Genomic DNA, 24,356 nt, shown 5'->3' on the forward strand with positions numbered 1-24,356 from the left:
TTTTAGGAAAGTTTACTCTTTCGCTTATTACAGGACAAACGCTCCCATCCCAGGCCTGCAGTTGGTGAATGGAATTGGCTCTGGTATGAGTTGACTCCTAGTTAAATGTTTTTGTGACTAATTGATTCATGAACGTGTGTTGACCGCTGGACCAACGCCAGAGAACGTATGGGCCTGGTATTGATCTCTTAGGGCTGCCAGAGCAAAGTACCACTAGCTTGGTGACTTAAAACAAGAGAAATTTATTTTCAGTGTTCTGGAGTCCAGGAGTTCAAAGGCAAGCTGTCAGCAAGGCTTTGCTCCCTCCAGAGACTCCAGGGAAGAATCTATTCCTTGCCTCTTCCAGCTTCCAGGGGCTTCAGGCATTCCTTGGCTTGTGGCTGCCTCAGCCCAGTCTCTGCCTCTGCCTTCACATGGCCTCCTCCTTTCTTGTGTGCCTTGTCTTCTGTCTCTTACAAGGTCATTGGATTTAGGGTCCACCCAGATAATCCAGGATGATTGATCTCATCTAGAGATCTTAGTTTAATTGCATCAGCAGAGACCCTTTTTCCAGGTCACATTCGCAGTTTCTGGAGGTGAGCACGTGGATAAACCTTTGCAGAGGCCACCGTTCAACCCCCTACAACAGGCCTGTCACCAAAATGCCAGATATAAAGTACCTAGTACAGTGCCTGGCAAACAAGGAGCTTGACAGATGATGTTTTCATTTGCTTTTCCCCACCTTGAAGGAGGGGACAGCTGTGGGAGGACCAGACTTTATGCTCTGTATGCACGTGTGTTTATACACATACATGCATAACCACTTACACTCATTTGCCGAGCCAGGACCCCCTTCTTAGCGGCCTTTACTCTTTGGAGTTGAGTGTGTTGTAAGAAAAAATATCTGGCTGACAATAACAAGGGAATTTTCACTCTTTTAAGAATTTAGTGGGCCTCATAGGACAAAAAATTGGTGCCTCAATCCTGCCTTAGAATTGTATGTTTTACCCAAGATTTGCTAACACATCTCCATAACCATCCATGGGTGGGGTTGTACTTTTGGGACAGCCCTAACTGCTGCTGTCCCCTCTGCCCTTAAATGCCTGCCTGCTCCTATGAGTTCTTGGCTTGCAATGACACCCCAGCCACAAGCCCTCAGGGAGTCTGGCTTGGCTGAATGACTTGACCTTTGGGGTCCTCTTCCACATGCCATCTGGGGGAAGGGGTACACACTGTGCATTTCTGCCTGCTCTGTGGTTCTGTGGCTTGGCCCTTGGGAATCTTCCACTTTAGAGCCTGACGTGTGAGAGAGGAGGCCAGGGTACTCCACTAGCACTTACTGGAGCCATTGTAGCATGCATGATCAGCAGTAGATGGTCCAAGGAGTTCATGGCCAAGGGCTAAATAATGAGCCATGAGCTGGGGGCAGGGAGATACTGCTTTGGCTGGAGACGAAGGGAGGGCTTTTACATGAGCTTGAGCCTTGGACAGGAGTAAGAATTAGGCAGAGGAGAAGGCGGAAGTACTTTTAGGAATTTTTAGGAAGGCAGGGAATGGCCTCTGCAAAGAACTGAGGGAAGAAAGTAGTGTGTTTGGAGAGCAGAGAGTGGGCTCCCTGAAGGGCACGGCTTGTGCTGGGATTGGAAAGAAAGTTTGGAAAGGTCTGAAGACATGTTTAATTCACTAGCTCATTTATCCATTCGTCTATCTACCCATCCACCCACCCATCCACCCACCCATCCATCTACCCATCCATCTACCCATCCATCCACCCACCCACCCATCCATCTACCCATCCATCCATCCATCCGTCTGTCCGTCCATCCATCCATCAAGCAGATGGCGCCTGAACACTCCTCTGTGCTAGCCTTGTTCTAGGCTCTGGGGATACCCAGAAGAATAAGTCACCTTTCCTGGCTCCATAAGAGTGTTCAGGATCTGAATGTGAGTGAGAGCACATGGCAGCTATTGTGGAGGGGAGACCAATTTTCTATGAGCTTTTGGCTCTGTATATTTCTCAGGAGATGTGAAGGCACAAAATGGGAGGACAGAAAGCATGGTGATACCTCCAGAAGAAATCCAGGAAATTAAAAACAAAGCATAGAAGGAACACCAAGAATCCCCTGAATTCTCTCCCCCCACTTGAGATCCTTTAACTGCAAGCACCCAACCTGGCATTTTCCAGAAGGCAGCCTGTCGAAGCCAATGTGGCAGGCAGGTCATCTGAGGAATCTCATCACCTTCCCATGCAAAACTCCTCATTCACTTATGAACAGCCTTGACCCCGAACTTGCATCCTCTTCCGAATAAACCTCTTTCTGGGAACTTCCATTCACCCCCTGGGCCACCTGCCCAGAAAAGGTCATCCGGCTCATGGTGTTCCTCTGGGACCTTGTTACCAGGGTCAGGAGCAGGCTTTGCTCCCTCTCTCCTCTATGTTAGCAGTTGGACGCTCACTAGTTGTCTCTGTGTGCACTTGGGTTTTCAGGAAGTTCTTTGCTATGGAAATACGGCCTCGAAGGGGAGGTGAGCAGTTAAATGAAAATGCATGTGAATAAAAAGTATGTAATGTAGAGGTTAAGAACATGGGCTCTTGCACTGGGTAATTTGTGTAAAGCACCAGAAACTGTATTTGGCACATAGGGAGCATTCCTTAAGGGTTAGCTCTTAATAGTATTTGTGGTTATTATGGAAAGCACCTAGGATGTTCCTGACACATAGTGTTTAATGTGTATTAGATATTAATTTTAATATGATAAAGCTGTTGAAGTGATCAAATCCATATCCGCATCTGAGGTCACCTTTTCTCACTTTCATGTGGGGTCCAGACCTTAGGAAAGAGAGGAAAGCATGTGATGTGTCTAGTGACAACCCCAAAATAAAATAAAGCAGGCAGAGCCCTTGGGGCTTTACAGATATTAATACATTTTATTGTCATCACAACCCTGTGAACAGACAGTGTTTTACAGCAGCACAGACAGGTTAGGGTCAGGTGCAGCGGGGAAGTGGGATCAGGCAGGATAAGAACATGGGGAGAGTCGGGGAGGCTGGTTCCAGAGCCTTTACTAAGGAAACAACAAAAATCACAGATGATAATGACTTTTTTTTTCAAAATGCAGGAATCAGTGGAAAAACTAGAAATGATCATGTTCAGAATTGTGATCAGTTGTGTCTAAATATGTAAAATTCAGTTACTTTCCCATACTCCAGAAATAACAATAAAAAACAAGAAAAGATCCCATTTGCAGTAGTCACAAAAATTAGTAAATATCTAGAAGTCAGTTCAGTGTTCACCTGAAAAAGTTAGTGCAAAAGGATAGATGAAACCTTTTAAACATATATGTTAACATTAATAAAATGTAATGTTAACATATGATCTATTAACGTATAAAGCCGCTGGCAGAGGGAAAGACAGATAGGTGGAAAAGTCCAGAAACTGGTCCATGTTTACTTGAGAATTGCATTTTAAATTAGTTTTAAAGTCTAACGTGACTTTTTGTCTAATTGACTGATTGAAGCATTGATAATTCATTTAAACAGAAATTAGATATTTGCATCACAGCATACACAAATTCTAGTCAGTCGAAAAGGTGCAAATGCAACTAAATGCAAGAAGCAAATATAAAATACAGGAGAGAATTTCTGTGTAAGTGTAGCGAGTACAGAAGCCTTCCTAAATAAGCCATAAAACTCAGAAGCCATAAAGTAAAACATATTTCATTACATGAAAATTTAAAACTTTTCTACAGTTCAAGACATAAACAAAACAAAATGACAGACACAAAAGTTTGGTAGCGTATTAACATATAAAGGTTACTGTTGGTATAGAGAAGAACCCACAAATAAATGAAAAAGGATGACCAAATTTTAAAAAGGCAGGGGGTGGTTTGTAACTGTATGAGCAAACAACTCAGAAGAAACACAGCTGGTTAATAGATGAATGAAGAGGGGCCAACTTCTTTAGGAAATGCAGATTAAAACCATGAGATTTTCTTCCCCTCTGATCAGCAGAAATTCTAAAGACTGATAACATCTGGTGTAGGCAAGGGAACAAACACACGTTGGGTATGTTAAGTATAAAAAATGTGTTCAATTTTGGAGCGAGGTTTGCAGCATACATCAAAGTTCAAAACTCTGTTGCTCTTTGACCAAAGACTTCTACTTCTAGGCACCTGCCCTCTGCCAGTACTCTGCCTTGCACAGAAGTGTGCACAAAATCGGGCACCCACAGTCCATGTGGGATACTTACGTAACGGGGAAAATCTAGAGGCAACCCGGGTGTCCTTCAGGAGGGGTCTGATGAAGGAAATTAAGATCCATCCGTAGTATGGAGTAACGTGTGCGTGGAGAATGGGGAAGGTCTGTGAGCAAACTGGGAAGATGACCTGATACGTCATCAGGTCAAAAGGAAAAAGAGCAGGTGTAGAAAGGACATGTCTATTATTCCACTTAGAAACCCACAATGTTTGTATTTGTAAATACTATATATGTATATATGTACATGTGGAAACACGCATATATACACGTATACACATTTGTGTATCTGATCCTGAAAATGCGCAGAAGACTTAATGGCAAACCACCTCTGTGGAAGGGAATAGATCTTCATATTTTTACTCTAGTTTTCCTAATCGTGTGCAAATTTAGAGTTAATTTTTTATTTAAAAGTTAGGCAGTCAGGAGAGGCCTAGTGACTCTTTTGTGGGCTTCTCTCACCTCAGGATTCACTCTTCACGCCCTTCTTGTTTCTGGTTTGTCTTTTGGAGCAGACACCGCTGAAATGAGCGTCTTGTCATCGCTTGCCAACTGCCTGCGGTTTTCTTGGCGCCCTCCTAACCCTCACCACCTTGGTGAGATGCTGTTTCCTGCTGAGGCGGTGCCTTTCCCCTCACACATACCCCTCTGGTACCTTGGGAAGTCCCAGTGTTTCTCAGTGGGCATTCTAGAATACTCATCCCAGAGATGCAATGGGTTGGTTTTTCAGCCACATGCATTTGGGGAAAACTGTGTTCCTATATGAATTATTCTCTTGGGAGTTCACGATTCACAGGAGCTCTTGAGAAGGAAGTTGAGTCAAGAAACCCTTGTAGCCCTGTTCATTCAGAATTTCCTGAATTTCTGTGACTGACTGTGGCACCGCTTTTCCAGTCACAACCATCCTTATCAGCTTCCGTCATAGACTCCCTGGGGAGCACTGCTCAGACTCTGTCCTGGAAGCTTTGTAGCCCCAGGATTACCCGCTGCTTCCACGCCCACCCGGCCCCGTGCTAGCGCTCTGTCAGCGTGGCACCTTCTCCCTGCCCCCCAACTCATTCAGGCCCCAGGCCCTGCCCCCGCTCTGGGATTTAGTGATAACGCCTGGGAGCGGTGGCCCAGCACAGCCCACGGCAGTGCTCGGTGTGGCTCACAGGGTTTAAAACACACAATGTGAGCCCTTATTGGAACGTGGGAAGATGATTTAAATCCAGATGTCTCATTTCATAATCCCCGTGTCTCTGAAAGTGGGAGAAACAGACTGGGAGGGCCGTACGTTTCAAGCAAAAGGGAGACTCTGTTTCTCTGTGGGAGTAAAGAATGGGCCCTCACAGTTAACAGGTAACGTAGGGAGTTTGTGCTGAGTCTGGCATGTTGGGCCTGTTATACTCATTTATATGACCGTTGGGTCCCTATTGGCATTTGCATTTACTGCCCATGCTTGAAACTCCCCAGTGTCCCTGTCTTGGTCACAAGCCCGAATTCTGTTGACCTAGAAAGTTCTTTGTGGGAGCTTTCTAGCAGGCCTCTCCCTCCGTGTCCCCACCCTCCAGCCCCTGTGTCGTAGTGCTTTTTCTAAAACGCAGAACGCCTTGTTGTGCAGACCTGATTGCTCCTCGTTGCTCCAGGATCCGATCGATCCAGTTCCCAGGAGAGCGTGTCTGCAGGGCCCTCTGCGGTCTGCAGTCCTGCCCCCAGCCAGGCACCCAGCACCCCAGGTGCTGCAGAGAACTTGCTGGGGTCCCCCGTGCCTTGGCAGACACAGCTCTCTGCTAGATGCCCTTCCTTCGTCTCCCCCCTGTCCTGACCCTTCCCACCTCCCTTCCTCTGAAATCTTCAACCTTCTCTCGGTCAGAGTTACTTGCTCAGCTCTGTGCTTCCACAGCGCTTGTCCTGTGGAATTTGAATTCCCTCCACAGCCGTCTTGCTAGGTTGGGAGCAGCCAATTCCCCTTCATGTTTTTCTTCCTTCCCTCAGCCCCACACCAGGGACACTCTCGGGCACCGTGCAAATTTAATCTTCAGTTTCTAGTTGTTATGACATTGTTGCTGTCATGATACCACCTACGTTCACAGTAGGATGGGTAAATGTGTGGGGGACGACTGTAAATACAGATTCTTTGTAAATCCAGGTTCTTAATTCTTCCCCCTTTTAATATTTTTTCCCCTTAAATCACATGTCCTTTTTGCTGCTCCAGCTCTATAATTGGACTCTCACCTGGGGAGCCTGAGGCAGCAGAATATCAAAGAGTGTAGACACTAAATTTTTAATTTAAATGTCAACCAGGATACCTACTACCTGTGAAAAGGGGGGCCCAGAATTCAGGCTCAAAGCCTATTACCAGATACTTGGTTTCCCCTCTTGTGTCTCTTCTGTCCGTCGATGTGCATTTGACTCCTATTAACTTTAACAGGAATTATGTGTGTGCCCTGAGGGGCGAGCATAGCTTTTAATGGGGGCATCCTCACACTGCTTTTATTTGCTGTTTAATTTTAATGAATCCCACCCTGTAGAAGTGGAAGAATGAAATAGGATGTGCTTGAGAAAATGGAGAGAGTTGTTACATATCTTCCTTGTAATCCAGAGTAGCATGTCATCTCTTCTTCTGTTTGTCTCCTTTGGTTGTCAATGGAAGATAATTTTGGCTTGCTTACTTTCCAAATCAGAAACTGAAGTCAAATACTAACGTATCCTAGATGAAACTTGACTCATTCATTTTTGAGAGTCTGTGTGAGCCCTGTGTAAGGTGCTGAGAATAAAAAGACAAATTTATTGACTTCAATAGTTATTTACATAGCATTGAATGTGTTCCAGACACTGTTCTAAATTCTATCAGTTATCTACTTCTGCATCATAGAACACTTCAAGACAGTGACTTAAAACCACGGCCATTTCTTTTGCTCAGGATTCTTTTCAGTCAGCAGGTTGGGCTGGGCTCAGTGGGGTGGTTTCTTCTGCTGGTCTCATCTGAGATCACTTATTCAACCAAAGTCATCTGGTGATTCACCTAGAGTCTAAAATGGCACCCCTCACCTGTCTGGCAGCTGGTGCTGGCTGTTGGCTGGGCCTGTTATTTCCAGCAGGCTGGCTCGGGCTTGCTTACATGGCAGTGATGTTTTGAGAGGGCAGGTAGAGAAGCTGCATGCCCCTTGAGGCCTCGGCTTGGAAGTTGCACAGCATCACTCCTGTTGCAGTCTCTTGGTCAAAGCAAGTCCACAAGGCCAGCCCGGATTCAAAAGGTGTGGAGCACTAGACCCCACCTCTTGCTGGGAGGGCTGCAGAGAATTTGTGGCCATTTAGTCCTCACATCAGAGAGGCACAACAGAGAGATTTAGTAACTTGTTCAAGGTCACACAGCTTGGGACAATACAGTGTTTTAAGTGCTTTGAAAGCTGCTGCTCATTATTTTTAAATCTTACAGCCACTATTCGGACCAACTTATTTTTTTTTCTCTGCAGCCTTGTAGAGAAAGGGTCATTCACATTGCTGTGTGGCTGCCATGGGTTGGAAGCTTCATATATGTTGTACCACTGAACTGTCGTAACTAGTATGAAATGGAGATATTATTATCATTCCCAATATTCAGATGAGGAAACTGAGGCTCTTGGAAATTAAGTATGAGTCATATAAGAGAATGTTAACTCACTGTTGCATATGCAAGAGTGGTCTCCCTAAGTAAATTATAAATGTCCTGGAGCAGATCTGTTTTTAATCTCTTGTTTGCATCTGGAAAATGGTTTTTAAAAATTTTTTGTTGCTGACAGTTAAAACTGGATTAGATAGCAGCTGTGCTTTAGGGCATCCAGTTCACATTTATTACATTTACTTCGTAGTCTACTTTCACCCTAACTAGTGGCAATAGAATTGCAAGTTGATGGGAACAATCTTACTCTAATCACCTGTACATTTCAGTATACTCCATTATGATATTTAAATATATAACATATTATTAAAGTAACATTAAAGGGAACATAGAATTATCCCATATTCTCACGTCCTGAACACAAATATTTTCTATTTCTCTTTGCTTCCTTAGAATCTTTATATCCACATTTATACTCTAATTAGAGTAGCCATAACATCTAAAACTTTTCACTTGTTAGATCATAAACCACTTCCATTTTGCAGCCTAATCTTTATATTTATCTTTTTATGTGCCATCTTAATATTTAGTTATAAAGAAATGTTATAATTTATTTTATTTCTATGGTGGACATAGGTCATTTCTAACTTTACCTGTTGTAATTAATTACAGAATATATGATGTTCTGGATGGGCTTTAGTTCAGATATTTTGTTTAATTCCATCTCTAAATATGTACTCTCATATTTTTCAAAACATGTGTTCTGAATTTGATTCCCAACTCCTGTCAAGAACCATGTAAATGCGTTGTGTGTGTGTGTGTGGGTGTGTGTGTATGGGGTGTGTGTGGGTGTTGTGTGAGTGTGGTGTGTGGGGGTGTGGTGTTTGTGTGTGTGTGCATGGGTAGGTGTGTGCGCGTGGGTGTGTGTGTGGGGGTGTGTGTTGTGTGTGTGTGTTGTGTGTGGGTGTGTGTTGTGTGCGTGGGTGTGTGTGTGTGTGGGTGTTGTGTGTGTACGTGCGTGGGGGTGTGTGTGGGGTGTGGGTGTGTGTGTGTTGTGGGTGTGTGTTTGTGTGTGTGGGGGTGTGGGTGTGTGTGTGCGTGGGGGTGTGGGGGTGGGGTGTGTGTGTGGGTGTGTGTGTGGGGGGGTGTGTGTTTGTGGGTGTGGTGTTTGTGTGTGTGTGTGCACGTGGGTATGTGTGGGTGTGTGTGTTGTGTGTGGGGGAGTGTGCGTGCGTGTGTGTGGGGGTATGTGTGTGTGTGTGTGTTGTGTGTGTGTGTGTGTGTGTGTGTGGGGGGGTGTGTGTGGGGTGTATGTGTGTGTGTGTGTGTGTGTGTGTGTGTGTGCACACACCAACCGTTTTACTCTGGGAAGCTGACTTGAGGAAATAGTTCAAACATACAAAAAATGTCCAAGTAATCCAATGTTATGATGTTTCTTCATATGTTAGCATAACTATTTTTTGTAACTAATGCTTTACTTTTTTTTTCTTTTTGCATTTCTATAACCAAATAACTGACATAGAGTTAATTTGGGGTATAAGTTTTAGATCTAAATCAATTTTCCCTATACAGCACTACAATTATCCCTCTCTGTTTATTAAATAATATTCATTTTCCTGGAATTATGTGATTCTTATTTTACTGAATGCTTAAGTATAATATATAAATGGGTTTATTTGGATTTAAAAAAAAATTTTTTTTTCTGTTGCTTTGTTAATGGCAGTTGCACATTGCAGAAAAATAGCTGGAACAAAAACCATGTTTTTCAGATGTCCAGTGGAGCCCCAGAATAGAAGCAGGATGAATATTCCATTCCGCATTGGCAACACCAAAGGAGATGATGCTTTAGAAAAAAGGTTTCTCGACAAAGCTCTTGAACTCAATATGATCTCCCTGAAAGGGCATAGGTGAGTACATGTCCCATCCAGAAGCTTGTCAGAGAATTGGTTTAGTTTTCAGACGCTGAAGGAAACACATCTAGGAGCCTGCTCATCCTGGAGCAGCAGTTATTGTAACTAGTTGGGAAAGACCGTTTGTTACGGGGGTTCTCCTGCTGCTGCTTACAGACCCCTTAGCACGGTTCCACGGCCGAGAGCATGGCGGGGCCACACCTTCTAGGAGCTTTGGTCAAAACTACCTTTGAAAATCTCTGCTCTGACAGCACAAAGGGTGCCATCCCAGCTCTGGTGCAGCTGGCACAAGCCTGTTCAGTGTAAGAACAGATCACTGTTGCTCCCCTGAACATCAGAGAGAGTAGTTAATCCTGTAAGCTCCATGAAAAATGTATGTTCTCACGCATGAGAATAGCTGCCCGCTCCCTGCCCCCTGTACGGCAGGCTCATCGAAGAGTTGAGCTAACCTAGGTTCCATGTGAGCGTGACGGTCCTTCACTGTGTTAGAAAGGAATTTTCTAATGACTGAGGTGTGTGAAGCTCCTGGCCACCTGCGGGGGCTTTCAGGTGGGAGGTTGGACACGATGGCCTCAGGTGCCGTGACTCTCTCAGGAGCTGGTGACGGGAAGGAGGGTCGTCCTGATGTTAAACCAGATGCTCCTGTTCTTAACGGCTGCATCTGTGGTTCTTCTAGGTCCGTGGGAGGCATTCGGGCCTCTCTGTATAATGCTGTCACCATCGAAGATGTCCAGAAGCTGGCAACCTTCATGAAGAATTTTTTGGAGATGCACCAGCTATGAGCACATCCTAACGAATATACACTCTGCCCTTGAACAATGTACAAAATTTAAAGTCACTTGGGCATGGCTAAAAAAACTAAACAAACATAGTATTTTTCTCGAATGAACATGCTTATGATAGATTTTCTTCTTTTTTCAGAGAACAGCAAAACATCCACAGCTATGCTAAGCTGTTGAAACTTAACCTTAATTCTGACTTGAACTGGAAGCTTTTAAAAAATCTTCTCTTGCTTTTCTACCAAATTCTAACTACTGTTGTCTTTGCTGCTACTTTTTCTGCCTAGATCTCATATTCAAATCTGCCTATGAGTTTAATTATATGCAAATTGCAGGTTATTATTTTCAGAGACACACAAACACACAGCATGGAGGGTGGGTGGAGCCCTCTAGGTGCTGAATTTTGATCCTTTGCAAGATGACAGTAGTGGGGTCTTCTGGATTCTGCAGCTATTAATTCAGGTCACCACCGACCGTGTTGTGATGTTCCAGACTCAAAGGCAAACTGGAGATCGTTCTTTATACTGTTATTCTCATAAAGAGATAAAAGTGACATACTATATGTTTATGTAGCAAGGTCTGTTTTTAATACCAAATAGTTTATATCTCTATGCATTTATATCTCTGTGCATTTATATTTCTAATAATACGGTTCTTGTTGATATATGTTGAGACTTTGAGAATTTGTTAGGGTCCTTGACCTTGTGCATTAGAGTGTTACGTTCTCAACAGCTGTGTGCCTCCCCTTCCCCCTCCCCTCTCCCTTTCTAAGCTGCTTCACAAGATTTGGAAGCTCCCTGATTCACTTTTACTTTCCTTTCAGTGGGTAGAAGAACGGTTGGTTGGTTGGTTGGTTGGTTGGTTGGTTCTTTGTTTTTCAGTTATGCTGTTAAACTAAAAATCTCTGTTAAACTCCCTTACTGTTTGTTCACGTGACTGTTCTCTTTATGGTGTTTGACCAGTGATGCCATGAGTTCGGGAAGATCTTTGCTGAAGAGTCTTTTCCCCTCTTGTTTATCCATTGTCAGTGTTTTATGTTGACCGTGCGAAGGACATTAAAGTCCTAAAACAACTAAATCTTTGTCAGTGAATTTCTTTACATGCTTTTTAGACAGATTGTTCTTTTAAAAACTTTATGTTGGAAAAACTTGAGTCTAAAAATAGCATCTGTGAAGGGTATTTTGTTCAAAAAGGTGTAAGACTTGAGTCCTGTACATCCATGTTTTTAATGATTCGGCATACTGGTAGCTTTCCGTTGGCTTTTGGAATGGACAATATCAACAAACCATGTTACAACACAGCTCACGGTATAAGGTTCTATGAACTTTGTCCCACTTAGGCTGGAAACATGCCAGTAGGACAGTATTGAGCTATCTTCGTGTTTTGTTGGATTGTGTAATGAGGACTATACTGATCTTTCGTCCCAGCTCTGCACCAATTAGTTGGGTTAGTTGGGTTTCCTACTTAGGGCTAAGCCTTGCCAATCTTGGTTCTCTCATCTGTGAAAAGGAGGATTGAAATAACTCCCCCACTTATCTCAGGGATGTTTGAAGAGCTTAAAACGAGGGCTCAGTGCAGGATGTGACTAATAACCACAGTAAATTTTTAAATAGCAAAAGCCAGCCAGTGCTTGGACGCCATCCAAGTGTTCACATAGAATAGTGCTCAGAGTCTATTTTGCCTCCTTCCTCATCCATTCATATGATGGTGACAAGTCCCTGTGGTTTGTACCGGCCCCAAATCTCTTGAATCTCCACTTGTTTCCATTCCCATTGCCACAGCCAGCTCTGTCAGCCCTCAGCGGATCATTTCAGCAGCCTCATCTGCCCCCACCTGCCCCTACCAGCACAGCCCATTGGACCATCACTTCCCCTTCATGCTCCTCCTTGGTTCATAAAAAAGCCCAGGCTTCTGAGCCCAATGGTCACAGCTTTGTGGTGTCTGGTCTGGCTTCTTCTTCCTTGTGTTTCTGGTTCTTGGAATGTGGCGTGCATATATGCCCATGCTACGTCGGGTAAGCCTGGAGTTCCTGCCCCCACTCAGCAAGACTGACGTTCCTTCAAGACACCTGCCAACCTCCTGACCTTGTTTGTGTCTCCTGCATTGGAAGGATGCTCTTTTCCTTTGTTCTTATGAGCGTGACCCTTTTATCCCATCACAGCACCTCCATTCTGTGTTTTCCTGTGCCGAGGGTGTCTGCTTACGTGCCTTCCCCATCAGAGCAAGGAACAAGCCCTGTTTCTCCACCTCCATCACCTGGCATGCTGCCTTGCCCTTAGGAGGTGCTCAATGACTGTCCGTTTAATGAATGGAAAGGCAGGGCTTCCTGAATTTCGCAAGCAGCCTGCAGTAAAGGCAGAGGTACAGTCTCACATACGTGGATGTTTTAATTTTTCAAAAGCTTATTATATAATATCATTTTTTACTAAAATTTAGAATCTTGGAGGGCTCCCAGACTCTTCTTTATATTTGTGTGAAAGTGTTTGGAAAACGGTCAGCAGCTGCATTCATACCAGGACAAAGGGTAGTCACTGTGGTCTGGAGCACAGATCGCTGGAAGATACACATTGAGCGAAAACCTTGACCTTTGTATGTGTCAAGTGAGTGAACGGATGCCAGTCTGCTGACCACATGGAGAGAGGTGGAAGGGGAGATAAGGATGCAGGCCCTGGGTCAACAGGCTGCGGGAGCCACCACTGGCCAGTCTTTAAGATTAAAAGCAAAGTGGACAGACAGGTGTCTTTCAGGCCTTGGGAAATCTGTGTAAGGCTTGGTGGCCTCATCTTCCTTTAGATCCTCCAAAGTGTCCTTCTCCCAAACTGATTTTGACTATTTTTCTCTTTCAAAATTTGACAACACATAATCATGTTAATACCACCTACGTGAGAAAAAACAGATTTGTTCCCACGTTGATTATGTTTACCTCCACACACTGCTTCATCCCCAGCCCTGTGGCTCTGTTCTTTGCCTGCACAAGAAACAAAATTGGAATTGTTCTGTTCTGCGCTAGTCTGTGTTTATCTAAATATCTAATGCTGTCTCGTCACAACTTAGCAGATGCTGGAAGGTTTGGCAAGCCCTTAGGTGAACTATGTGATGTAACAATAACTATTCCCTTTTTTCCCCTTTAGAGCTTAAGGAGCCACTAAGACCCCATAAAATGGACAAGACCCATTGATAGATGTCCAGCTCTGCCGAAGGCACTTGCAGGTCTGGCCTTGTATCACTCTGTGATTAATGTTTGTTGTATCGTGTTCTTTGGAAGGAAAATAAAATGAAGAAGAATTTTCTCACATTTGATCAGAATGAACATAATTAAAAAGTGAAATGCTACTGCGTCTGCAAAGAAATCAATCACTTTAATTGGAAAGAAGATTCCTCGCCTCTGTTAGTAATTGGGCTCTTGGTAATTTAGAATCGGAATCCATGACAGTTTGTGATAAATTGTCTCCTTTTGGGCTAAAGAAGGTAAGAAGTTCTAATTACCCCTGGATTTTTCCAGAGTGGGTGGAAAAGCTTGATCAAAGAGATATTGGGAGAGAGCTAGAAAAGCTAGCAGTGAGCAAAGATTTATTGAATTTCTTTCTAAGAAGCTAAAGAATAAAATAGTTCGTTTGTTGTGACAAAAACAAGAGCCTGTGGTATTTGAAATCCCAGAGCAAATTGGATTTTCTAAGAAAATAGGGAACTGGGCATATTAGAAAAAGTTTACGTACACAGAGGTTCTATAGTTAGGTTATAGAAATTGGCCTTGCTTACTTGTTAGCACATGAGAATATTGACAGCCTTGGGCCTCACTTGGGGAAAAGTATGGAATTCATACTTTGAGTGTTTAAATATATAAGTAATTGGCACTGAGTTTAAGGAAATCCAAAATGTTTTATTCAAATGAAAGCGTAATTTAAGTTAGTAGAAATGTACTCAGGGTCCTAATGAATGAATCTACTGACCCAATCCCTGTTGGTATCCTAGCCTTTGTTTCTCTTCAAAGAGAGACATTATTTTGAATTGTGTGTGTTTATTTTACATATCTATGTAGAGGTAGATATATAGTTACAGATATAATTTCAAACTTAAAGAAAAGTTGCAAGATTAGTACAAAGAACTCTTGTATATGCTTTACCTAGATTCACCAATTATTAATATTTAGCTTTATTTGCTTTGGCATTCACTGTCTCTCCATATATACATGTTTTTTTCTCCTGAACCCCTGAAGGGTAAGGAGACATTGTGCCCTTTTACCTGGAAATAGTGATTACTTCCTCAGCGTAACAACATTTTCTTACCAAACCACAGCACAGTGGTCTAAGTCAGAAATTTAACGTTGATACTGTTGACTGATCTACCGTCCATATTCAAATTTTGCCACTTATTCCAGTAACATCCTTAATGGTTAATTTTTTCAGCCCAGGAACCAGTCTATAATCATGCGTTGCACTTAGTTCTCATGTCACTTTGGTCTAAGTATGAAATAATTTTTCAGCCTCTTTGTTCTTCATATTATTGAGAGTTTGTGACGAGTATAGGCTGGTTGTTGTGTAGAATGATCCTCAGTCTGGGTTTGTCCTGTTTCCTCATGGTTGTTTCATGTTATGTGCTTTGGATGGGGTTCCACAGAGGTGACAGTGTGTCTCTCTGTGCATCCTTACAGGAGTCACCTGATGGTCATCTGTCTCATTAGCATCTTGGTTAAGGTGGTGCCCACGAAGTTTCTCCACTGTCAAGTTATTATTTGTCCCTTTGTAGTTAATAAGTAATTTATGGAGAGATATTTTGAGACTCAGAATATTCTGTTCTTCATCAAACTTTTGAATCACATATCTGGTTCACAGAACTGGAAATTCAGGTGGATTTATTTGATGGAGAAGGTGAAGTGATTCTTAATGCTTATTTTCCACTAGTATTTTTACAAGCCACTCTTCTCTCTCCCAAAGGAAAAAGAATCCTAAAATATAAGCAGGGGTGTGCAGAACAGTTCATTGAGAAGTCGAAAGGCAACTGTTGGAGGATATATATTCCAGGAGCCCTGAGAGTAACAAGCATATTTTGAGAATGTGAACAGTATGGGCAAGTGTGCTTTTTGGTGAACCAGGGAAGGAGGAAAAGAATCCCCTGATCAGGATATAGGGAACAACTTGTAGACTTTTCCTTCCCTGTCTAGTCAAGTTTGTTTATTTCTCAATGGTTTTAGAGGTACAACCCTTTGGCCACACAGACCTTTAATCTAATAACCAGATCATGAACCACAGAGCCTGATTATGCTTTGAAATATGTGCTATATATAACAACCTAAAGTTAAAGTTGCTTCTAATGACTCTAGCCTAGCAGAATGGCCCCCAAGAGAAAAGTAAAATCTTGGCTTCCATCTAGCCAGGTGAAAAGCTGTAGGCATCCCGAGAAATGAAACTTGAAGTTGAAACGTAAGAAATGTAGGAAGTTACAGGTCATTCTGGGGGAAAAAAATAATGATCCTATCCAGCAGAGTAAAAAGCGGCTAGAGGCTGAATCATTCTTTCCTGTTTCCTTCCCCCAGTTTAAAACCATAGTTTCTTTAGGTTGAAAGTCCAGGGGTTAAAGCAGAAATCTTTAGGACTTCTTAGGAAATGACAGATGGGCAGGTTAATAACCTCAGGTAGCAACTATTCTGCTGTAAAACACACCAGGGAAAATACTCCTGAATTTCTGATGCATTTAAATCTAGGGCAGTCTAACATATTTTCTAAAGAACTATGTTCAAATTAAGGCTCCAGCTGATGTTACACAGTCGCCTCCCCCATTAAGCCATCCCCAGTTCTCCCAATGGCATATTGTTCAAGATATGGTGTCTTCCATGAACAAGGTTCTTGTGGATACAGGGGCAAGATATATCAGTTAGGATTTTGTTCGTCACAATAGATAGAAAACTTGGTCCAAACTGGCTAAAGCAAAAAAAAAAAAAAAAAAAGAATTATTGGTTAACGTAACTGAAAAGTCCAAAGACAAGGGCCAGCCCAGGTCTAGTTTACTCCAGAGTCCCATGGTGTGTATTCTTTGGAGCTACCTTTCTAGGACTCTGTGCCTTTGTCCTCCTTCGTGTCATGCTTCATGATAACCACATTGGTGACATTGCCTCTTCAGAACAGGTCCATAGCTCTGCTTCCCCCGCCAGAGTGTCCAGGCTCACTCTGCTTGGGCTGCCTTAGGTCAGGTTCTCGTTCCTGTGCCAATGAGTAGGACCCAGAGGAAGGGACATGCTAACTGGCTGGAATACAACAGGACCCATCCTTGGAGCTGGGTAGGTGGCCAATCCCACCTAAACCATATAGAAGCCTGTGCAGTTTGCCAAACAAGTTCTGCTTTTTGTTGCCCTTATGGAGCTTACAGCTTAGTCAGGGAGGCAGACAAACAAGTAAGCAAATGGTTACAAGATATGAAGTGAAAGAACAGAGCTGTGAGACTAAGTGTCAGGGGGACACAGTCCAGACGGAGAAGTGGGAAGTGACATTTGAGTTGAGATCCGAATGGTCGAGCAGGAGTTAATCAAGAAAAGAGGTTAGGGAGAGACAAAAGCCACCTGAGCATTTGGGGAGACATTTATCACTTTACTTTCTCTTAAGAGAGTTGGTGTGTGATGCTCAAAATATTGAACAACTAGTGTGGTACCGTGAAGAGGGCAAAATTACAAGTGGCCAAAGGAGGACGACTACAGGAAAGCACCACCTTGCCGTAGGTGGCCACAGATGAGTGGCCCACTGCTGGGGTCTGAGGCCCACAGGGCTAGGGCTGGGGCAGAGACTGTTAACCAACTAGGATGGAAGTAGTAGATAGGTATATAAATAACTGGTATGGCAGCAGAGGCGTGTACCTGCTGGATTTCAAGCCTGACTGTACCCTGTTCTTCTGGGCCTCTTTCCACTATTTACTGACCACCAAACCTTCCCTATGCGATATTCAATAAACGTTGACTAAACGTATAGATGACTATATTGATAGTATGGGAAAATTATCTACATTCACGCCTGATTGATACTGATAGAAGATTTCGCCCCAGAGCAAATTAACAAATGCTTCCCTAGATTCCGCAGAACATCTTAGACGTTGATTTTCAACTAGAGGCTTCTGGGATTTGAATCAGCATCTGCCTGAGGTTTGCAAGTCGAGGGGAATCTCAGCCTGGAGATACATGTTGATTCCACTGCAGAGTGTTGGAAGCCCTCACAGAGTAATAAACTTATAGTTGTGTTTTGTTTGAACCATTTAATACTTATTAACTTAACGGGCACGTTAAAAAAAATCATGAGATGAAGTATTAACATCCTGATTCCTGTCTTTTCTTGAAGGGGGAGAAAATTTGGGCCTGCATTTCAGCATGGAGGTTTGTCTGCAGCCAGTAGAGTCTGCCTCTTTAGATGGTGTGCTCTAATTTACCTTTCTACCACCTTTCTCACTGTTTTCATATTTGTTACGTACTGGCCCTTGGGTACCGGGTCTGAAAATAGCAAGATTTAAGCTTTCTATTAGAAAACCATTGCAAGGTAAACAGAGTACGACGATCCTTGGCATCACCCTTCTGGCCTTTTCCACTGTTTTAACCCCAGCAGCAGGAGCATAAACTTTCCAGCTGTGTGAAGGACTCAGAACTGAGCCAGAGCAATGCCCAAACAGGCTGAAGTTAGTCTGTTAGCTTTGTGCAGGCTGAAGGCTTTAAATAATCATTTCCAGTTATACCTTCTTGTCATTTCCCTTTAGTGTACAGTTTCCACCTCCAAGTTCTTCTCTTACACCCTGAGAGCCTGGCCCAGAACTAACCTAGGAGCCTCCACTTGGGTAAGTAATTGTCATTAGCCTCCTTTTAGTCTCTTCAGCATCTCTCCTGTTTAGGGCTGAAGTCTAGTTCTATACTATTTCAAGTAAAAACTCCCATCCACAAGTCACTGATCCATTCATCCAACTTTACCTATTTATTTAGCAAAATGAGGAATCATGTTGACAAGTTCATTATCCTTAAGCGATTTGGAGCCTAGAAGGGAAATTAAGATGTCAACATGCAATTGTCATACTCTGGGACAAGTGCCTATCAGGTAGGGTTGCAGATAAAATACAGGACACCCGGTTAAACTTGCGTGGTTTATTTGTTAAATCTGATAACCCTACCACCGGGGAAAGTGTTGGGTGCAAGGGAGCACAGGTGAGGAGAACCAGGGAAGTCTTCCTAGAAGCACTGCCATTGAGGCCAACACGAGAGGGGTTAAGTCAGAAGACGTGGAGGATAGGGGAGGGCTCTGTGAAGACAGAGAATAGCACGTGTGAAGGCCCTGACTTGCGAGCTGCCCCAGGAAATTCAGGGGCCTGAGGTTCAGGATGTGGGAACGTGGAGGGTGGAGGCGTATGTCAGGGGAGGGGAGACTGGAGACGCGATGACGTCCTGCCATGGAATGTGGACTGGATCCTAAGCACAGTGGGCCAGCCATCGTAGGACCTGAAGCGGCAGAGTGACGTCAGATACGCATTTGAGAAAAATCCTTCCGGCTGGAGTGTAGTGACTGCTTCGAAGAGGGAGTCTGGAGACAGGAGAAGGCAGAGCGGTGCTTGCTGCGGTAACGATAGTGAGTGATGGCGGCGGCTGTGAGGAAGAGAGAGGAATGGATGAGCTCCTTAGAGGATGGATGGGTAGATGTGGGAGATGAGGGAAGAGAAAGGTCGCGTATGAAGATGGTTCCACTCAGTGGCACAGGAGAGGTAGGGAGAAGTGGGTACTGCGCTGCCATTTGCCTGTTTGCCTCAGACCGGCTCCCTGCCTTTCCACTGCTCTGCTCCGTGTCACAGGGCTGATCCTGCAAACCCCATTGCCCAGATTTCCTCGCCAACTCTTTTCCAGGTAGGTTCAGCCAATGGAAAGCATTGGCCGGAGTTTGGAGGGCAGGGGGATGGGAGAAGCCAACGTATTTTTCCCTCGCCCTCCGCTCTCTGTTCGGGCAGCTGCAGCAGGGCTGGTGGCCGCTGTGCTCTGAGCCTCCGCCCCATCAGGCAGCCACTCCCTCTGTGCTTCCAGCTTCTGCCTGGCAGCTGTGGCAACACCACTTCCTTCTTTGCCCTCCAGCCCAGCAGTGGGGTGGGTGTGGTTTCCTCTGCTGTGACTCTCTGGGACGTCTCACCATCCCATTTGGCCTTTTAGCTTTTTCATCACCGTATGAAATTTGTCGTATTGAACTGCCTGTCACGGGCTGTTTTTCTGAGTGGACATTCAGTAATACGGACGTGATGGATTTGAGGTGCCTTATGAGACATTTAAATGGAGACGTTTAACAGGAAGTCGTATATAGATTGAAAGGTGCAGAGAGTGGTCTTAGATGGAGACACACTTAGCTGGTAATGGAAACTAGGGGAGAGGATGAGGTCCTCCAGGGAGATGGCATAGAGGATGAAGAGCAGAGAGCCTAATCCAGAGCCCCGAGAAATACCCCAAGGAGGATCAGCTCAGCAAGAGACCGGGAGGGCGCCGAGAGACAGAAAGGTTGGGAGGCGCAGAAGCCAAGGGAAGAGATTTTCAAGACAGAGACGTTGTTTAAGATCTAACTCGGCTTGGTGGTCACATAGATAAGGACTGAGAAGTAGTCCCCTGGACTTGTCAACGGAGGAATCATCGGGAGCTTCAAGGAGATCAGTTTCATGAGAGTAGTGGGGCAGAAACCAGATCGCAGTGTAGATGGGAGGGGAGCAATGGAGGGCAAGTCAAGACATTGATGGCAAAGGGAAAGAAGGGAGGGGTGGATAGAAGGACACGAGAATAGAGTGGAGGAGGGCATTTCCTTGTGGCTCTTTAACTCTTGCTGGGAGGGGCCAACAGAGAAGGAGAGCGTGAAGATGTAGGAAGAGAGGGTGGCATCCCGAGCCCAAGGAGGACTGGCCCCTGTCTTCAGCTCCCACCAGCTGGATGTTCCCTTTCTCTAGCTTTCCACGTAGGCTGTGGAAGTTGCCCCTTGACTCCTTGGATCAGCTGCCCTTGATTCGTTCGTCCTTTTCTTCTTTCTCAGCACATCTGGGTCATACATTATGTGAAGACAAACAAATCACTACTGGTGATTAATTTTCTTGAAAAATCCCGCAGGCGGGTACCATTTTGGAGAACTACATATTGTTTCTCAAAAAGCCAAAGTAGCCCATTCTTCCTCTGTCATTGGGAGAGATTGCTGTTTCTTGGAGAACCCGATGAAGAGGGTGACTCGCACTTAGGAATAATGTTGCTTGAAAAGTGCAAAAGGTGAGGTACTTTGGCTATGAGGGGCCTCTGAGGCCTGAGACTTCCTGAGAGATGGGAGACTCACAGCTCCCATTTCCCTCTGACCCTGGGCTATGAACTCATCAAATGAGTTGGTAAATAAAATCACTGACGTGGTTTAAATGATAATTTTGTTCTCTCTTTTGCATTCAGAGCAAATTTAATGGAATTTGTATACAATATATGGATGAAATATCCATGTGATGGGGCTTGACTATATCCTCATGATTCCCCTTCCCTTTTGCATTTTCTACATCTGCCCCCTTTAGCTCTGCAGACTTAACCCCACACCATCAATCCACGCAGTCGGTCCACTGAGTGTCTCTTGCTCCTTCGCATCTGGTCGTTGTCGTCACCTTGCTCTCCACCACCGCCTCCTGCAGTAGCTGTTAGGTCCAGGGAGGTTGGTTCACTGTGAGCAAGTAACTGTCAACTCCATGGACAGGCGGAAGTGACTTGGCAGCCGGAATGAGCCCACCCTGAGTTAATTATACCATTGAGAGTCAAGGAGAATGGGGATGCAGCTGGTCTGCAGAGCCCCGGCAGTTCTGAGACACATGCTCCTGGATCCACACGTTGCTCCATGTCTAACCTTGCCTTTCTTTGTTCTCTCTCTTGACTCCATCCAGGTTTCTGCTCTCCTTGTCCCTTTGGGGAGGGAGGTCAGTACCAGCCCAGGTGTAGTCCCCCAATGCTTCCTACTTCCAGGCCCTACGTAGGCTTGTATATCCACTTGCTTGGGTTGCCCTGGCATTCGTGATAACAAGTTGAGTGGTTTGTGCCCTAGGCTATCTTTTCTGGCATCCTTCCTTGCTGAAATGTCAGAGGAGGCCATTGAGAGGGCATAACCGCCAGTTGACCCGAGAGCTGGACCCGGGCAATCAGAGACTCCTCACTCCCTCCCCTGGCCTTGGAATGTGCATTCTGCCCACCATTCCCACAGTGGGAACCATTTTCAAGAACGCAGGCTTGAGAGAGTAATGTGTTCTTGAGACCAGGTGGACAGTATACGTGACTGAACCCTGTTAAGGTCTCTGTGTAAACTCAAGATTCCGGCGGGTGGGTGCTGAGATCTATTGTCTTTTGGCTGATCAAGGCAAGCCTTGTAAGCAGGTTCCCTCGCTTGTTAAAACTGCCACCGACTAGTCTGGAGCGGGCTGCCTCTTTCTTCAGTCTCTCCTTGCCCTCTGTGTATAGGGGCCAGTTTTCACACCAGCAGATAATCTTAATGCTTTGTTTTCTTCCAAGTATGTACAAATCAAATAATGCTTTTGTGATGAAGATTATACAAAATTATACAGAGAACCAAACATATACTTTCCATTACATCTTTGATGTACTAGTTGGTGTTAAATTGACATGTTTATTCACCCGTGTTCTTTAGACTGTTTTTTTCATTCCTGTCTGTTTTTATTCAGATGATTTTCTAGTAGTTTATACAAATATGTGAATCTGGATAAACTAATATATTTTACTCTCAATTTCAGTTTGCATCCTTTGCTCTCCAACAATCATTGGAGTGCTGTTTTCAATATGTCCATGCAGGGATTCAAAATAACAAAAATGCTTTTGAAAAATAATGTCGTAGGTTGACAGAGTGGTTTATAAATTATAGCATACACTTATGCTCTTAATTCTTCCTCACAACCCTGCTTATAATGGCTGGAATTGCTCCTACACCTGTGGGGTCAGCTGGGGGCTGGCTGTCAGCCGGGCCGGGGGCCTGACTGGGCCACATGCCTCTTATGCCCCAGCTAGTAACTGGGGCTTGTGCTCATGGGGGTAGCAGGGCTCCGAGAGGGAGTGTAGAAGCATCTTGGGACCTAGCTCTGAACTGGCACACCATCGTTTCTGCTGCCTTCTATTGGCCATGGCAAGTCACCTAAGTTCAAGGGTGGGAAAATCAACTCTATCTCTTGATGGGAGAAGTTGGAATGTCACATTGAAAGAGTGAGGACACAAGGAGTCAACCTGGAGCCATTTTTGCAATTTGGGATGACGCTTGTTGCCTTCCTCAAGGAGGTCGTCCAAAACCATTTTTCAAACCTCCCAGGTTCCTATAAATCTCCACCTCTGGTTTGGCGGCCTCTAAAAATTCCCAATCAGTTTTGGTGAGGGGACACTTGGTGACAGTGTTGTCTTTCGAAATGAGTAGTTCCGTTATCGACATTACATTGCTCCTCATACATTATTTATAAGGTTTCCCTGTTTGTATGTGCAAAATATTTCTGTGTATATTTTGAGAACTAAATTGTACAGGCCTCTTTTTTTTCTTTCACACACCCTAGAGATGTTATAGAGGCAGTAAAAGTGTTCAAATTTTTGAGAAATTGGAATAATCAAGAGTTACCTATATGGAATGCTGTTAACGATGGCAGTTCACCCTACAGTACCTTTCATCTGAGACACTTAGGGTCTGTTAACAGATTAAAAGAAGTAAAAGACACCGATCTAGAGAATTTTCATTATCTTGTGCTCTGAAAACTTGGATTTTCATTGGTTTGAATGGGCCTGAAAATATATTTTTATTACTAGGGGCATAGAAGCCTCTAGCGGTATTCTTAATAAAGCAAGGTGAGTTATAAGTAATCATCTGATGGAGGGTAAATGTACCATACTCCATTTTAAGAAAAATACAATATAAAAGTCTTACCATGGAAGAAAATCTTTATATGATCTTTTAAAAAAAAAAGACTTCAAGAAAAATAAAGACATGACACTATATTAAATTTAAAGTCAGTGACTTCTAAGCAAAGCAAAGCAAAGACAGTCTGATTAAGGCCATTGCATTGTTCTGGCATTTTTTACGTCTCACCCATTTCTGTGGCCTTTTTAGAACCTAAGCTTTCAGGGCACAGAGAACAACTTCATCTTGATGTAGGACTGAGCAAATGCACAGAGAAGTTCTCAATAAATAGGCATTAAACTCTAAGTCCAGAAGGGGCCTTGAGATGCCCTCTCTTTACTCCTTAGTAGAACTGTTTTAACCAGCCCAGAAAAACAGATTTTTTTCTTTAAATCTCAAAATTCAGAGATTCCACCATCAGAACTTACTTCTCACATTGCCTTGTGGTCTGCTGTGGGCATCTGTCGAATGGTGTGAACTCTGCGTGGGGACCGTGGCCTCCCCTCCAGGCCCACGGTTTGGGCTGCTGTGGTGCCATGCTGTGCCCAGGGGCCTTCTTCTTCGGAGGTCTGGGCTCCAGTGAGCCTTGGTCGTGTTCTTTTATGGAACCTTGGGTGCTTGACCACTCTGACCCTCAGTCTCATTTGCAGGTTCTGGGGAGGATTAAATGAGCTCATGTGATATCCAAGTGACTGAGGCAGAGTAGGCTCGGGATGAATCTTTGCTTCGTTTTCATTAGCTGCGGAGAAGAGGATGACCGTAGGGGTGAGCTACTTGGACTCCAGCTTGGTGCCTCTCCAGCTTTAATATGGGTGTGCCTCTCTTGTGGGTCTTGTTCAATGCAGGCTGTTATTCAGTAGTTCTGGGTGGGGCCTGGATTCTGTGCTTCTAACAAGCTCCTAGGTGACGGTGACCCTGAGAGCAAGGGTCCAGCTCTGGCCTTTCTCCCTTCTTTCCGGTAGAGCAG

General features: G+C 44.3%; 1 protein-coding gene across 6 annotated transcripts in view; it reads left to right on the forward strand.

Annotated features, from left to right (window-relative positions):
* LOC309633083 (phosphoserine aminotransferase) overlaps nucleotides 1-11,582 on the forward strand; it is a 50,945-nt gene extending 39,363 nt beyond the window's left edge. For all 6 annotated transcript variants that reach the window (XM_082401484.1, XM_082401487.1, XM_082401489.1 and 3 more), the window contains 2 exons: nucleotides 9,586-9,723; nucleotides 10,403-11,582. In XM_082401484.1, coding sequence (XP_082257610.1) covers nucleotides 9,586-9,723; nucleotides 10,403-10,508 — 244 coding nt within the window. In that variant the 3' untranslated portion in view covers nucleotides 10,509-11,582. The remainder of the gene's footprint in view (nucleotides 1-9,585; nucleotides 9,724-10,402) is intronic.
* The last annotated feature ends 12,774 nt before the right edge of the window (nucleotides 11,583-24,356 follow it).

The sequence above is a fragment of the Balaenoptera borealis genome (genome assembly GCF_965194805.1).
Source record: "Balaenoptera borealis genome assembly, chromosome: 8".
In the NCBI taxonomy this organism is placed as follows: domain Eukaryota; kingdom Metazoa; phylum Chordata; class Mammalia; order Artiodactyla; family Balaenopteridae; genus Balaenoptera; species Balaenoptera borealis.